Source organism: Saccopteryx bilineata, chromosome 10 (genome assembly GCF_036850765.1).
Source record: "Saccopteryx bilineata isolate mSacBil1 chromosome 10, mSacBil1_pri_phased_curated, whole genome shotgun sequence".
NCBI classification, from domain to species: domain Eukaryota; kingdom Metazoa; phylum Chordata; class Mammalia; order Chiroptera; family Emballonuridae; genus Saccopteryx; species Saccopteryx bilineata.
The window spans coordinates 75,873,429-75,890,928 of record NC_089499.1 but is presented as its reverse complement, the minus strand read 5'-3'; the positions used below and the strand labels follow the sequence as shown (position 1 = coordinate 75,890,928).

General features: G+C 39.3%; 1 protein-coding gene across 1 annotated transcript in view; it reads left to right on the top strand.

Moving 5' to 3' along the window:
* Positions 1–15,162: 15,162 nt before the first annotated feature.
* SYNPR (synaptoporin) overlaps positions 15,163–17,500 on the top strand; it is a 374,269-nt gene continuing 371,931 nt past the window's right edge. The window contains exons 1-2 of the mRNA XM_066244520.1: positions 15,163–15,383; positions 15,497–15,562. Of these exons, the coding sequence (XP_066100617.1) occupies positions 15,366–15,383; positions 15,497–15,562 (84 nt within the window). The 5' untranslated portion in view covers positions 15,163–15,365. The remainder of the gene's footprint in view (positions 15,384–15,496; positions 15,563–17,500) is intronic.

The following is a 17,500-nucleotide window of genomic DNA, read 5'->3' as shown; positions in this document are numbered from 1 at the left end:
ATATATAAAGAACTTATACAACTCAACACCAAAAAGACAAACAACCCAATTTACTAATGGGCAAGGAAACTGAATAAATACTTCTCCAAAGAGGACATTCAGATGGCCAGCAGACATGAAAAAATGTTCAACATCACTAATCATCAGAGAGATGCAAATTAAAACAGCAATGAGATATAAATTCACCCTCTCAGGATGGTTATCATCAATACATCAACAAAGAAGTGTTGGCAAGGTGAGGAAGAAAAGAAATCCACGTGCGCTGTTGATGGAAATGCAAATTGGTGTAAGCACTGTGGAAAACAGTATGGAATTTCCTCAAAAACTAAAAAGGGAACTGCCTTTTAGAACTCAGCAATCCCAGTTCTAAAATATCTCTGAAAAAGCCAAAACACTGATTTGAAAGAATGTATGCACCCTCTATGTTCACTGCAGTTCTATTTACAATAGCCAAGATATGGAAGCAACCCAAGTGCCCATCAGCAGATGAGAGGATAAAAACCTGTGGTACATTTACACAATGGAAAACTACTGGCTGTGAAAATGAAGAAAATTTTGCCTTTTATGACAGCATGAATGGATGGAAAGTTATTGTGCTAAGTGAAATAAGCTGGTCAGAGAAAGACAATTACCCTATGATTTCACTTATATGTGAAATCTAATCAACAAAATAATTTAACAAACAAAATATAAAGAGAAGTATAGCTACATAGAACAGACTGACAGCCATCAGAGGGGAAGGGGGTTGAGGGTCTGGGTGAACAAGGTGAAGACATTAAGCAAATATATATATATGACACAAAGACATGGACAACAGGGTGGTAATAGTCACAGGGAAAGAGGGATGTGGGGGGTGACCATGGACAAAGGGGGGATAAAAACGAGAACAACAGGAGACTTGACTTTGGGTGGTGAGTGCACAGTGCAGTATTCAGTGATGTTTTATTGAGTTGTACACTTGAAACGTGTATGATTTTATAAAATAATGTCACCTCAATAAATTCAATTTAATAAAAAAAATCAGAGTTGGCAATCAGTCCTTGTTTATTCCTCCTAAAGATCTTTAGTTTCCTTGTTTAGTTTCTCTTTGTGGAATTTCTACTGAGGGCAAATCTGCTGTTGTAGAAACCTTTTGAGGCAGTGACAACATTGGTCATGCAAAATGGATGCTCTGCAACACTTGAATGGAGACCAAAATCCATTGTGCTAATTAGTCATTGAAATCTTTGCATAATTATACATGTTCCAGGGACATCACTGATTTTGTTAGCTGTCTCTCATGTGACATTGGGACAAATGCCATTTTGATGAGAACTAGCTCTGTATTTACAAAGATAGTATAACATTCTTAAAGCATAACTATTAACTCTACATTGGTGACTTAGTTTTTTATCTTCAATTTTTGCTTTGTTCCAAACCCTATATTAAAGTTTCTGTAAAATAGAGACTCAGCTATAGTTGCCTTAAATTCTATATCTTCTGCCTCAAAAAAATGCATAACTTTTGAAAAACATTTTATTTATTTATTTATTTTTATGACAAACAGAGAGAGACATAGGGACAGACAGACAGGAAGAGAGAGATGAGAAGCATCAATTATTTATTGCGGCACCTTAGTTGTTCATTGATATCTTTCTCATATGTGCCTTGACTGGGGGGATAGAGTAGAGTGAGTAAACCCTGCTCAAGCCAGCGACCTTGGACTCAAACCAGTGACCATGGATTCAGATCAAGTCAGCGAACCTGCTCTCAAGCCAGCGACCTCAGGGTTTCAATCCTGGGTCCTCCGCATCCCTGTTCAACACTATATCCACTTTGCCACTGCCTGGTCAGGTTGAAAAAAATTCTATTTAAACAAGTGTTTCTCGACCACTGGTCTGTGGACTGGTTAACTCTTTTAGGGACTGGTGCTTGAAAAATATTGATTTAAACCACTTCATGATTATTTAACACAAACTTTTAATTGATATATGTCATTAGGCAATTTAGGGAACACAAGATGCAAAAGCCTAGAACATCTGTGAGACTATATTTACTCTCTCTTTTAACTAAAGACATGGAAAATCAGAAAACCAAGAAATAATAATGCAGCTATCAGGTTAAGAAAACTTTAAATATGCGATAAAACCCTAGTGAATGAAGCTAATGGAGAAATAGGCACTTCTGTACAAGATTGTGGTAGTAACTATTTTGGAGGTAAAATGTGGTGATATCCATAAATATTTAACACACCCCTGTCCTTACCCTTTGTCCTGGAAATTCCAATGTCTGAGCTCTTCTTGTCAATATTCTTACATAAATTTCTAAGTTATATAAGCCAGGATGTTTTTTGCAGCTTTGTAGTAACAACAAAAATGGAAACAACGTAAATTAATACTTATAAAGAATCATAAGTGAGACATACACATGTGATAATATTTTGTGATATTAGATTTTTTGAGGGGGATGCTGCTAGAATTTCTTATTCACCTGGTATATCACATGCCTTATTTCAGGGGACAAATGGCACAGCAGAATGCAAATGACAAATTAGTAGAGACTGTTTGGCTTTTGAGTTTCAAAAGCCTAGACCCTGATATTTAGAAGCTTGTGCACTGAATGAGAGAAATGTACCTTTCTCTTTCTATTAGATAAAAATGTCTTGTGTTGGGGTAAGGGAAGGATCCATGAGGGTACTGTGCACCTGCACCAAAAAGCAGCCTTGCTTTTAAGGCTGAATCCAGAAATGGGAAGTAACAAACACTACATAATGCATGTTATTTTATTTTGCTGAGTGTAAGAGAAATCTCTTGCTCCTTAGGTAGATGAACGTCAATGACCCTCCCCTCAATTTTTTTTAATAAATAAATTTTTATTAATTTTAATGGGGTGACATCAATAAATCAGGGTACATATATTCAAAGAAAACATGTCCAGGTTATCTTGTCATTCAATTATGTTGCATACCCATCAACCAAAGTCAGATCGTCCTCTGTCACCTTCTATCTAGTTTTCTTTGTGTTCCTCCCCCTCTCGCTCCCCCTCCCCGCCTGTAACCACCACACTCTTGTCCATGTCTCTTAGTTTCATTTTTATGTCCCACCAATGTATGGAATCATGCAGTTCTTGTTTTTTATCTGATTTACTTATTTCACTCTGTATAATGTTATTAAGATCCCACCATTTTGTTGTAAGTGATCCGATGTCATCATTTCTTATGGCTGAATAGTATACCATGGTGTATATGTGCCACATCTTCTTTATACAGTCTTCTATTTTTTTTTACAGTGATTAAAGCTTTTAAGCAAACCCTTGGCCAATACAGGAAGAATCCATAAAAGAATAGTGTCCTTAACATGTTCACCAAGTCCAAGTTGGCACCAACACCATTCCAAATCCCTACGAATGCAACCCAACCACAGTTCAGTCCGTTAGGAGCTGTCACAAGGAGCAGGAGTCCAGGAAAAGTCCACATCCCGGAAAAGTCCGCATGGCACTGGAATTGTTGTCACAATTCTATACTTTGCAGCTCACATCCAAGTCCCAATGACCGCTGCTCCTAGCTGGTAGTGATTCAGGTAGACTTGAAAAGCCATCTATAGCATGTGTGGAAATGGAGCTTCTGTTCTCCTCTGCCTGGAGAGATGAGACCAGGTTGCTTTTCCCTGGAGCTCTGCGACTGTGGCGTGGAAAACAGAACCTTGAGATACACTAAGCTGGGTGGCAGAGGTAAATTCATAATACAAGTTGGCAAAAGGGGGAAAGAGAGCTCTAAATTAGGAGTAGGTCCCAGCCTGAAATATGAGTGGGGCATTGAGGTAGGAGGAATAAAGGAAACACTATATATTAAACAAAGCAGCAGAAAATAGGACTATCAACACCCACAACAGAGATCTTCGAGGGAAGAATAAAAAACCTGACTATTCAGTCAAGTCATAGTTAAGTGGCCCTTGTGCAAATGAGATCAGTTTACCTGCTTCTTGGAAGAAATACCTAGGCTCATCCACAGTGTCGTAGATGCCTCCCCTCAATTTTGCCAGTGCCTGACATAGCACTAAAGGAGTTGAGGAGTAGTAGCTATGAGATGGAATGAAAAATATATAGTACTGAGAGAGCTTATAAGATTTCTCCCAAACCCCCAAACACCATCAAGGCAGGTAATCCCTGTATCTGAGAGCCACATAGATACATCAGGGAAAAACAAAAGACTTGCAGGGGCTGGAGTGGGAGCTCCATGGAGCAGTGACTGAGGACCAGAAGGTTCAAAACACATCTCAGCGCCTGGAAATGTGAAAAGACACCCAAGGACAAGATGCCACACCCAGGCCCCATAACCTCTGTTCTACATAAGCCTCATGGAATTCAGATAAATTCCATGCAGTAAAATCCTGAACTGGAAAAGATTAAGTTTTGACCACCCAAGAAAATAGAATTCTAAGCTGAATTAAGGAAAATAAAATTGATTAAACGTCTTCCTTACCTAAGTTAGCGGAATGGTCTCTCAGCACACATTCCATGGAGTAATATGTATCTATTGAAAGTAATGAGGCAAGTTAGTACACTCCCATGTGAAAGATGTGCAAGACAAAGTTTAAATTAGAAAAGCAAGGGAAATAATCTGAATAGTGTGCCTTCTATTTACATAAGAACGTTATATGTTCTAAATGTTCCAAAGATAGAGAAGAAACATTTAACTATGATTTCCTCCAGAGACAAAGACCTTTTATTTTATATCATTTTAGTAAGATGTATTAAAACAGAGAGCATGTATTAATTCTATAATACATAATAAAATATGCTTTTCATCCTTATGCCATTTAGTGATCCATTACATTGAATTAGAATTACATTTAGGTAGTATTTATTTTGATAATTTTATTATAAAGGATGAAAATGTGTCATGATCTTTTGAGTTTAGCATAAAACTGCCAAAGAGAATTTATTTGGTTTCTTTTCTCACTGACAAAGGGTGTTGCAATGAGCCTTTAAGGAACACTCCCCTCTCCACATCATTTCAGTGAAAGTGGACATATAAATTTTCTCACCACAAAGCTACAAAAAACATTTCTAAAGATTTATTGATAAAATAAGGACATATGATTTGAAGAACTGGACAAAGTCATACATTTTCATATGCCCTAGCATTTGGTCATACATGTAGGTGATGTCACTGAACATGTCCACAGAACTTACATACACAGATAAGAATGGCTCCCTTCAAAGTCATCTTACAGTTATTCTAAGACACTGAAATATGTAGCAAGCAATTTTGAGGGAATTGCTCTCAGAGTTTATACTATATTCTTTTGAATGTCCTAGATGTCAATAATCTTTATTTGAGTGTGAATTTACATTTGAATTGCAGCCGAAGTCCCTTTACAATCAGGTATGGTAAATAAGGCAATTGCTCTATTTAGGTAATAAATTTATAGTAAAAAATGTGATGTAACTATAAAATAACATGATTGTTCTACAAACTCTGAAGGAAACAATGTCTATCTCTCGCAAGTAAACTCTTCACTCTTTTCAAAACTACAGTATCATTTGAACAACTACATTGTCTTCCTAATAGGTACTTTAAAACAATACTTTTATATTTTTGAGATTTTTTTTAATTCAATGAGAGGAGGGGAGGCAGAGACAGACTCCCACATGCACCCTGACTGGGATCTACCTGGCAAGCCCACTGGGAGGCAATGCCCTGCCCATCTGAAGCACTGTTCTGTTGCTCAGCAACTGAGCTCTTCCTAGTGCCTAGGGCAGAGCCATGGAGCCATCCTCAGCATCTAGGACCAACTCACTCCAATTGGGTCATGGCTGCAGGAGGAGGAAAGAGAGAGAGAGAAGAGAGAGAAAAGTAAGAGAAGCTAAAGGGGGAGTGGTGGAGAAGCAGATGAGCTCTTCTCCTGTGTGCCCTGACCGGGAATCAAACCCAGGACATCCACATGCCAGGCCATGCTGAGCCAAAACTCTACCACTGAGCCAACTGGCCAGGGCCTGAAATATAGGGAGTTATGAGAGTTCTTGACAGGGGCAAACAGACACTAAATTAAAATCTCTGTGACAAAACCAGAGGATTATAAGTGTTGAAAAAAATTTTTTTTTCAAAATACAGAGAACACTGGGATAAGAATGACCAATTCTGATTGACATATGGTTTAAGGAGGCAGAAGTCTGGAAGCCTTCCCAAAATAAATGTCATTTAAATTGAGTTCTGAGGGGCACTGCTTTAGGGTACAGTCTAAGGCATTCTAATAAATCCTAAAAAAACCCTCTAAAACATAATGGCATGAGCAAACTCCTACCTTGTGATAGATCAAAGGTCATGTGACTGTCCTCCTCCTGTTGCCACTTTCATTTTTGGGTTCAAGGTCTCTGCTCCTGCTCCTGTCATCACATCTGAATCCCAGCGGCAGGAGCACACTCAGAAACGAGGTCGAGTTGCAGAATGACAAGAAAAAGTAACTGGTAAAATACAAAACGAAAAAAAGCAGGTTGTATAAAAATCTATATGGTATTATGTATTTCATTCCTATAAGAAAAGGAGTATATGCTTTTTGAAATATATAATAATATGCGTGTTATGTTTTGGGGGTATATATGTATACACATATATCTCTGTACAGGAAATTATAAATTCTCCTGATCAATGAAAGTAGGAGATGGAGAAAAAGGAGTTCTACTTTATATAGTTCTACATTATTTGAAATGTTTTATGTGTTTCTCTTATAAATATTTGTAAATAAAGAGAAGAAAGGATTCCAGAATGTTAATGTGCTGATATTTTCTCTTCATAAACTCTGCACAAATACATACAACATGCACATTAAACCAAAAAAAAATTACCTTTAATTTTTATTTACAGATAAGAGCAATACAGAGAAAATTATATTTTTCTCTTGGTTAATTTATAGATTATGCTACAGAAAAAGTAATTTAACATTCATTTTACTAGAGGAACTTCATAAACATATTCCCTTTCTTATTCTACCAGTGAACATAATGAGTCCCTGACTAGGGAAATGATAACACTAAGTAGTGATTAACTTTTTTTTAATTTAAGCATGTCAACATAGGGTTGCTAGATTAATCATTTTTAAACAACACTTTTCTTTTTAGATTATTTTTAGATTCACGGCAAAATTGAGCTGAAGGTACAGAGATCTCCAGTAAGCTCCCTGCCCCAACACATGCATAACTTCCTCCATATCAACGTCCACCACCTCAGTGGTACAAATTACAACTAATGAAGCTATGTTGATATATCATAATTACTCCAAGTCCACAAGTCCATAGTTTACATTATAGTCATTCTTGTGGTTAATATTATATGGGTTTGAACAAATATATAAAGTACAATGGCATGTACCTATTATTATGATATTATACAGAGTATTTCATTGCCTTAAAAATCCTGTGTACCACCTATTCCCCCTTCCTCTACTCTACCCCCTGCAACCACTGCTATTTTCACCATCAGCATTGTTTTGCCATTTCCAGAATGTCATATTGTTGAAATGAAACACTATTAAGCCTTTTAAGACTGGCTTCCAATGTTTAAATATGCATTTAAGTGTCCTCCACGTCTTTTCATGACTTAATGGCTTGATTAAGCAATCTGTTTCCTGTCACCTCATTACTTTTTAATATCCCATAACACTGAGATAAAATAAGATATCCAGTAGATGTCTTGAAAACAAATGAAAAGAGTGCTTTACTTAAGAACAAAAGGTGTTCAGTCAGAATGGTGCTCACTGACAAAACAACACAGAATAAGTGCTGGTGAGGATGTGGATAAAGGGGAACCCTCCTGCACTGCTGGTGGGAATGCAGACTGGTGCAGCCACTGTGGAAAACAGTATGGAGATTCCTCAAAAAATTAGAAATGGAACTGCCCTTTGACCCAGCCATCCCACTTATAGGAATATATTCCAAGGACATCATATCACCGACTTAAAAAAAAGAAATGCACCCCCATGTTTATGGCAGCACTGTTCACAATAGCGAAGATCTGGAAACAGCCCAAGTGTCCGTCAGTGGACGAGCGGATTAAAAAGCAATGGTACATATATACAATGGAATACCATGGGACTATGAAAAAGAAGGAAATATTACCTTTTGCAACAATATGGAGGGACCTGGACACTATTATGTTGAGTGAAATAAACCAGGCAGAGAAAGAAAAATATCATTTGACCTCACTCATATGAGGAATCCAAGGAATAATGAGAACTGAGGAATGAAATTGAGACAGAGGAGGGATCAAAGGGACCAGAGGAAAAGAGGACAGAGGGAAAGGGGATGATAGGATGAGATAAACCTGAAGGGAAGGGGGGAGGGCACTGTAAGGAGGGGGGCAAGGGAGATGTTGAGGGGAATAGGAGGGAGGGGGGATGCATTTGAGGTGACCCTAGAATCTATGTAAACACAATTAATTAAATAAAAATATTTAAAAAAGGAAAAAAAGGGAAAAAAATAAAATACAAAAAAAATTTAAAAAGATGAAAAAAAAGAACAAAAGGTGTTTCAAAAATCATCAGTGGTAAGTCTGAAATTAAAAGGGCATATATTGATGGTAATCTGGATTACTTTGGAATAAATTGAATTAAGGTAAATGTCTTATATTGAGAACTATAAAACATTGATGAAATAAATTAATGGAATCACAAATATGGGTTGGAATATTTAATCATGTTAAAAAATGTCCATAGTACCCAAATCAATAGACTCAATGCAATCTCTTTCAAATTTCCAATAGTGTTTTTTACAGAAACAGAAAAAAATAATCCTAATAGCCACATGGAACCACAAAGACCTAAAAAATCCGAAAGAATCTTGAGAAAGGAAGAGAAAATCTGGAAGAATTACACTTCCTGATTTTAAGTTAAAATAGAGATAGACAAATGGAACACAATTGAGAGCCCAGAAATAAGCCCAGGTGTATATGATCAACTGATCTTTGACAAGATGGATAATAATACACAATGAGGAAAGAATAAGAGCTTCATAAAATGGTGTTGAGAAAACTGGATATTCACGTGTTCTTACCAGACATCCCCCCCCCAAAAAAATCATGCTGTAAAATTTGAATTACATACTTTTATTAGAGATATGGGAGAATTTCATCCTATCTGTCCTATTTTCATCATCTGTTTTTATAGTATATAAACATTTTCCCTAAAATAAGAATAAAATTATTACAGATTGCAAATATTGCCAAGTAATAGTATTTTAAAGAAAATCATAAAAATCCTTGCCATAGCTCTACTTATAAACATCAAAGAAATAAAAAAAACTTTTTATATTGAATTGCATTTTCTTAGGAAGTGTACGTATATCTGGATGCCCTGCTAAAGAATGATGTAATTTTCCAAGGAAAATTCTCAAGATCAGCTGACAGGCTTAGAGTTGAAGGAGAGAGGAGTAAGATAAAAGAATTAGGGGGGGGGGGGGGGGGGAGAATGAGCACTTTGCAAAGAAAGAAGAGAAATAGAAGAAAATACATGATTTTTTAAAAAGTACGTATTATAAGTAGTGTGACAAGACAACCTCTTGAAATACTAAAAACATAGACCATTTCCCTACCATTGTTGTAGGTCATATTTCTTGGCCTTTTAGTAGCTTTCTATATTAGATTCTCTAGTGCCAGATACTCTTCTGGGTGCTTTACTCATGTTAACTCATTAATTCCTTCTTATAAAGTGACGTGGATGGTACAGGTATTATCCCCGTTTTACAGATAGGGAAATTGAGTCAAAAAAGTTTGAGTTGTTCAAGTCACACAACTAGGAAGTGATAGAACCAGGATATGATGAATCCAGTCAACCTGATTCCAGAACTTAGGTTACCACCTCTTAGGCTAGAATTTTCCCTGGGGAAGGAGACTTCAAGCCAGCTGCTTCCATTCCTTGGGCTTCTTTTACCTCATTCAAAAATTTCAGTGGGTGATGTCAGATGAACTTGAAGCTGTTAAAAAGGATGAGCTTTTAGAAACCACAACTAATGATGACAAAGAAAAATATTTAGAATGAGCATTTGGGAAGGGAATGCATTTTGTTAATTATGTTCTAGTATGTTCATGGAGTAGGAGAAGTCGGAGCAGGAGTAGATACTGGTGCCTTTATTTTATTTCTCTAGAAAAATTGTGTTTTAAGTTTCAGCAAGAAAAAATATTTTTGCCTAAAGCCTGTGACATTTTCAAACCTGCAATGGAAACTGTGCACATTATCATTTTTTTCTTGCAAAGTTATCAGGGTAGGAAAAAAATCATGACTCTGCTGTTTACTATCCATAAAAACTTAGCTGAGATCTTAAATTTCTTTGAGCCTTGTTTTCTCATCTGCACAAGGGGAGAAACAGTAGTGCATACAGATGAGGTTGATGTGGGTATTAAATGAGTTATGCATGTTGGAGCACTCAGCATTCTGTCCAGCATCTACTTACTACTCAATACATTGCAAGAATCATTCTTGTAATTACTGTTATGATTGTTATTCCCTAGGGTCAATCGTGAATCTTTTGACATTGGTTTTGGCCTCTAATTTGCATGTACTCAAGCCTGGCCAAATTTACATGGATACCTTTTGTTTAAAACAAAGATGGAAAAATAGAAATAGTAAAAGTATTGTATAATGTGAGTTGGCCATCTACATTTGAATTTTATATCAGTTATGATTGTTAATTAAGAATAATCTTATTTGAATGCTAGGAATCCTACCGGAAGCCTGTGAAATCTTACTTTGTGGTGAAGTTTTATAACAAACACACACACACATGCTTGTATATTTTATGACAGCCATTTAAGTTGAAACACAAGTAAGTAAAGATGGCTTTATTTGATCTTTAGGTTGAGAGACAAATCTAAATTTATTATAGAATGAGAATTAGTGAAAGTATTTCTGCACTATCTCCTGTTCTGTGTATCAGTGGTCCCATGCAAACCAAACAAGCAAACAAATAATTACAAAGACATGCCATTGGCCTCTGCTTGATACTCACTAATTAAGGAAAGATTTAGAAAGCCTAGTTTAACAGCAAGAGCAGAGTTAAATACATAATATTTTGAATGATTTTAATATTTATTTCCAGTATCTTATTTTGTTTTTTTTAAGTATTACTTGTTGATTTTATAGAGAGGAAGGAGAGAGAGATGGGGTTGAGGGAAGAGCAGGAAGCATCACATAGTTGTTGCTTCTCATATGTACTTGACCAGACAAGCCCTAGGTTTTAAACCACCAACCTCAGTGTTCCAGGTTAATGCACCATCCACTGTGCAAACACAGCTCAGGCTATTTCCAGTATTTTAAATAATTAAACATATGAGTAGCATTTCTTCCTGTATTAAGTTTTTACAGATAAAATTTTAACTTAATTTTTTTCTCTTTGCCATAAGAGACAGGATGAAGAAACCCAGATATGTCCCCCCCCCCAAAAAAAAACCATTTAATTTGCCTGAATAACACAAGTCTATCTACTGCAGCTTAGTACTTTGGTTTCTATAGTTTTGATGAAAGATTAACACTCTTTAAGATTCAAAATGGTTGTTTTTGTAACTTGAATATTGTTTATTTGCTCATTTTAATAAATATTGAGCTTGAACAAATTGGTTTTATTACCCCACTGCAATGTAATGTCTGTGAAAGCAGGAATTTTGTAAAGCTGCTTATAGGATCTGGAGCACTAGCAACATATAATAGGCATGCAGTCCTTGTTGAATGAGTAAGTCAGGGTTTCTTAAGCTTGGCACTATTGACACTTTCCAGATGATTCTTTGTTTAGGCAGCTGTCCTCCACATTATAGGAGTTTGAGCAGCATCCCTGGCCTCTCTTCTCTAGATGCCAATAGGGGCCAGAAGCACCAACCCCAGCTGTGACAATTAAAAATGTTTCCTGAGCCTGACCAGGTGGTGGCGCAGTGGATAGAGTGTCGGACTGGGATGCGGAAGGACCCAGGTTCGAGACCCCGAGGTCGCCAGCTTGAGCGCGGGCTCATCTGGCTTGAGCAAAGAGCTCACCAGCTTGGACCCAAGGTCGCTGGCTCCAGCAGGGGGTTACTCAGTCTGCTGAAGGCCCATGGTCAAGGCACATGTGAGAAAGCAATCAATAAACAACTAAGAAGTCGCAACGCGCAACGAGAAACTGATGATTGATGCTTCTCATCTCTCTCCGTTCCTGTCTGTCTGTCCCTGTCTATCTCTGCCTCTGTAAAAAAACAAAACAAAACAAAACAAAAAATAAATAAAAAATAAAAATGTTTCCTGACATTGCCAAATGACTCCTGGTTAAGGGTCGGGCCCTAAACACCATATATGATATTAAGACCAGTGCAGTAAATGACTGGATTGCCTTGGCATGTCAAAGGAACTCTTCATAATTGTAAGTCCCTGGCCAAAAAAGAAAGAAAGAAAGGAAGTAAGAAAGAGAAAATAATAATAATAATAAGGGAAACTATTTAATGTACATAATCAGCAGAGGCCATTAAAATGGATTATTCATACCCCACAAAAGCTATCATGACTGTTGAGTCATTGTAATAGATATGTCATAAGGAGAATCATCTTTTGTCATCTGGGGCAGAAGAGAAAGGGTCACCCCTCAGCCACTAAGCATAACATTGTTGCAGTATTTACATCAGCCCTCCTTCTTATCTCAACTTACTTCTTTCAGAAACCTAGTGTTATTTCCAGGTCTGAATATAAAAGTTATAATCCCGAAGTCTACAAAGTATTTAACATTGCAAATGTGATAAGGAACTCCGGGTTATTTTGGTGATGCAGCTGTTGCAGTCATGCATTTCTGGAACGTGAAGAGCATCTTTTGACAATTTGCAATTGTCTAAGCTATCACATTGCCATTTGTCACAATTCTGGCTTCCTTCACACAGTGTTTGTAGGACTGGAAAAATTTGCCACCATATTAGCAAGGAGGAATGTTGGATGTGAAGACAGACCTGAGGGAATAGTCTCAGCAATCACACTTCCTCTGTGCCAAGTTCGCAGCTCAAACAAAATGCAAATAGGAAATATTTTAGGTAAATCACTCTCTGTCTAAAAAGATACAAATGTCGAGATGACCTTGGGCAAATTACTTTGCCTTTCTGAGTCTTTATATAGTATCCATAAAATGGAGGTGGGTTGTGGCGATGCCTAAATGATGCATGTAAAGCACTTAGCACAATACCTGGCGTGGACTAGAAACTGAACTACTGGTGCTACAATAATTGTCGTCACTATTAAACATGTAGGAGACGCTATTCTCCATAAGGTAGTTGACTATAATGGGAAAAGCAAGGATACAAGGTCAATGAGGTGATATGGATCCAGGGTACAATGTTGATTCAGCTACTTACTAGCTCTTACTAACTGTGCTATAGTAACAAAAAACAAAAATTTCAGTTGCTTAAAAAATAATTAGTTGCTTACAACCCTAAATGCATTTCTTGCTCAGCTCATGTCCATCAAGGTCTAGTTGCTGCTCTTCTCTACATAAACCTTAAGCAGGGATCCAGGTTGTCAGAGTAGCCACTATGTAAGACATTGTATTCAACATGGTAGAAGGAAATAAACAAGAGACCAAATTACAGAGAGATTCTTAAAACTTCTGCCCAGAAATGCCTGTAACACCTTTGTCCACATTTCATTGGCCAAAGCAAGTCACATCTATACAGAAATTGAAGACCACATACTAAGTACTTGATATAAGTTCTCTCCCCCTCCCCTGTAGTTGCATGATGCCTTAATTTTGAAACAACTGTTTCTGATTGTTTCAGACTCTATCTGCATGTAGGAAATGTGGTAGGGATAAAACTGGCTGACTGCAGTTGGTGCAGTGAGCCCTTTGGGTTTCTTACTAAATTTCTAGCTTTTCTCTAACAAAATCCATGGGCAGGGGCATTTACACTGGCCCCATTTTCACCTGCTGCCTCCCCTCCCCAGACTCCAAATGATTAATTTCAATCTTTCTCCCCTACTCATAAATATTAGTTACACATCCTCCTGCACACACACACACACACACACACTCCAAACCTTTTTGGCAAATCTTTGTAGTAAACAGATGGGCTATCTGTGTTGCCAGGAGACCACATCATACACGAAATCAAGTCCAAAGAGAAAGAACAGTAAAGAGACCGTGTATCAGCGACATGGTATAGTAGTAGCTAAGAGCTCTGACTCGCCCCACTTCTCCCCACCCTGACTCTTTCTTGAGTTCAACTTTGGTTTCATTGTCTGCCAGCTGTGCAAATGAACAGACCTCTTCACTTCTATGATCAGCAATTTCCTCAACTCTAAAATGAGAATAGTACTACCCCATGGGGGTTTGTAAGTAGTTAATGAAGTAATGTTTACAAGCCATTAATTAGCACAATATCTGACTCATAGAATTCAAATGTTTTGTTTTTATTTATTATTTTCGGCAAGGTTAGTAGACAAAAGGAAGAAAAAGTGCATTTTGAAGGGAAGACTCCTATTTAAGATGAATTCAGGTGCTTTATTTGGGGTGGTGTCTAAGACAAGGATCTCATGAGAAAGGGCATGAGTTTTAAATAAACTTGAATTCCAGTCCCTGTTTAGCCCCTCATGAGCTGTTTATCTTGGCTAATTCAGCCTCATTAAATCTGCTTTTAAAGTGGGCATAATAATTTGCTCCTGGCCTCACGTAATGGCTATGAGGACTATCTGCCTGGCACGTTGTGCCATAGTCAAGACTGTTCCCTTCTTCCAGGTAGCCCCATTTTGTGTCCTGACCCTCTGTTTCCCCTGGGGGGAAGGGGCAGTGCTCACTCTGTTTTTTGCTGTCTCCTAGCACCTGACTCTGCCTGGCCAACCAGGAGAACACCCCATGAAGGCCTGGGGAATTGGACAAGTCTACACGTTTTTTAGTGTTCAGAAGTCAGCAGAACTCACACAACTCCGCAGGTAAAGTGAGTGCATTTCTCTTAACCTGGAACCTCCTTAGGCAGGGAGCCTGCTTGCTGATGATGCCAGCCTGCCATCCTCCGCCAAAGCCCCCAAATTTCCCCGGAGCTGGAGGGCGCCGGGCGCGCTCGGCGGCGCAGGCACCTTGGTGGCGGTTCCGCCTCGCCCCCTGCGCGCCCGCCCCTCGGAGCTTGCAGCTGGCCAATGGCAGCCGTCCCGGCGGCTGGCTCTCTCCCCGACCCCGCCGCCGCTCCCCACTCGAGCTCTTCCACCCCAGCTCTCCGCGGCTGCGCTCAGCTGCGGCGCGCAGGATTCGCGGAGCGCAGAGCAGCGCCAGCACCGGGAACCCGGCTCTCCCAGGGTTCTGCCTCGTCCTCGCCTCCTCCCGAGAGGGGGCTCTTGGCCCCAAGAACGAAATCTCGGGGTCCCTTGAACTTTCCTTGAAAAGTCGACCCAGCAGAACGAGCTATGGACCCTGTGAGTCAGGTAGGACGTGATCCGACAGGACAGCTGGTGCTGGGGACGTCGCGGCACCAACGTCGCGCCGAAGCACCTGCCTCACGCTGTCCCTTTCTCTCTCTTATATTGTTCGTCCAAAGCTGGCCTCAGCAGGAACCTTCCGGGCGTTGAAGGAGCCCCTTGCTTTCCTGCGAGCCCTGGAACTGGTGAGTAGCGGTGCGTGTGCCGGGAGGGGATCCAGGCGGCCAGCCTTCGGGTGAGGGATGGCCCGGTGGAGCACTCTCTGCTCGGTTTTGCTCAAAGCCCGGGGTTCAACCCCCTACTTCAGTCCTCTCCACTCCCATGTTGCCATTCCGGGATGGCGGGGGCAGTATCGAGGGACCTCTTAGGGGCGGGAGTGTGGACGGATTTTTGAAGGCTCTTAGACGGGATGCCATCTACCCTTAGCGCGGGCAAACGTGCGGGTTCATGAAAGACGCCTCCTCCGGAGGTGGAGATGGGAGAGGCGCAGATGGAGCAGCTGCCGCTGGGTTTGGCTGCTCACCTGGGCTTCCGCGGGAGACGGGGCTGTGCCGAGCGGCTTGGGAGGGCTTGGCCAAGCTTGGAAAGTTGGGCAGAGGAGTGAGGCAAAGAAACACATGCGGCCACAGAGCAATGTTAGTGTTGTTGGGTTGGATGATGGTTATTCAGAGTGAAATCGGCAAGTCACACGTGCCCTCTTGCTAGGAGCACTGAAAGGCACGCGAACACATTTGAACATGAAAGTTCAAAGCCCGTCACGTAGCATTAATCACATGCCAGCCATACCACTGATTCCCTGGGAGATTATGTAAGAAGTGTTGTCCTCCCCTATCTTAACTCCCAGGGCTAGGATCTGGCTCTGGCTGCACAACTGTGGTGCCTGTTTATATGCATCATCAGGATAATCACATTTGCCTTGTTTGCAGACCTGCATCACAGTGCATGACTGTATCAATTTGACATACATCAAGATAGCAATCTGGAAAGCTTGGACTAGAGTTTCTGAGATGGTTATTCTGTTTTCTTTACACGCAAGTTCATCAAGCCAAGCAGTGCTCACAATATAGGAAACTTTCAGTTGGCTTTCTTAGAATTTTGTCCACATGTATTCATTTAGCCACTCAATAAACATTTCTTGTGAAACAATGGTGTTTTTGATCAAAATAATAGCTCCATTGCCAAGTCATTGTTTCTCAAAACAAAATTTAAAGACCTGATATTATTTTCTGACACAATCTTTTATTGTCTCACATTGTTACTTATCTGAAACATTAGTTTTTATTCTCTTCAATCCTGTTGCAACATTATTTCACATTTTAAAGACTGGTAAGCCTGGATGACTTCGTTTAAAATGCAGATTTCTGGACATCAATAAAGAATATTGAAAAGATGGGTTTTTGCCCACAATCTACATTTTAAATAAGTTCCCTGGATAATTCTCATGCACGTTAAAGTTGGAGGACAACCGCCTCAAGCTCCTTTCAAAATTCAAAATACTTTTTACCTTAAAGCTCTTGTTATTTCTGTTCATACTGTGTATAATGCCCTCACACCTCAAACCTAGAAAAAATGTCATCTAACTTCAGATAAAATATCACCCCCTCAATAAAGATTTCTGTCATATTTACTCCTTCCTCTTTCCTCTGCCCCAAACTGAATGATTCACCGTATTCTTTGGGTTTCCATTACAATTCATCCAGCATCCACCCATGAGAATATATCACACTGCATTACAGTTGTTTTGTGTGTGTGTGTGTGCGCGCATGCCCGTGCGTGTGAGAGAAAGGAGGAGGAGGAAGAGGAGGAGGAGGAATGTCATCACATTAAAAATATTTACAGTCCTTCATCTCTCTCTTTTGACCTCTAAGGCTCTAAGAAGGAAGGGCTTTAGCTTTTAAATCAGTTATTAGCCTTTCATTTGAGAAAGAGAACCTAAATAATGGACAAAATAAATAAAAAGTGAGTAAGTTAGTTGATCTACATTTTAAAAGAGCTAAGGTACAGACACGAGAGCAGAGAGATAGCATGTCAGTTGCTGAAAAAGTTGAATGCAGTGGAGAAAAAGAAGAAAATATGTTTTCTGGCATGCAGTGGCATGAGGAGGACTCTCAGATCTTTTTCTG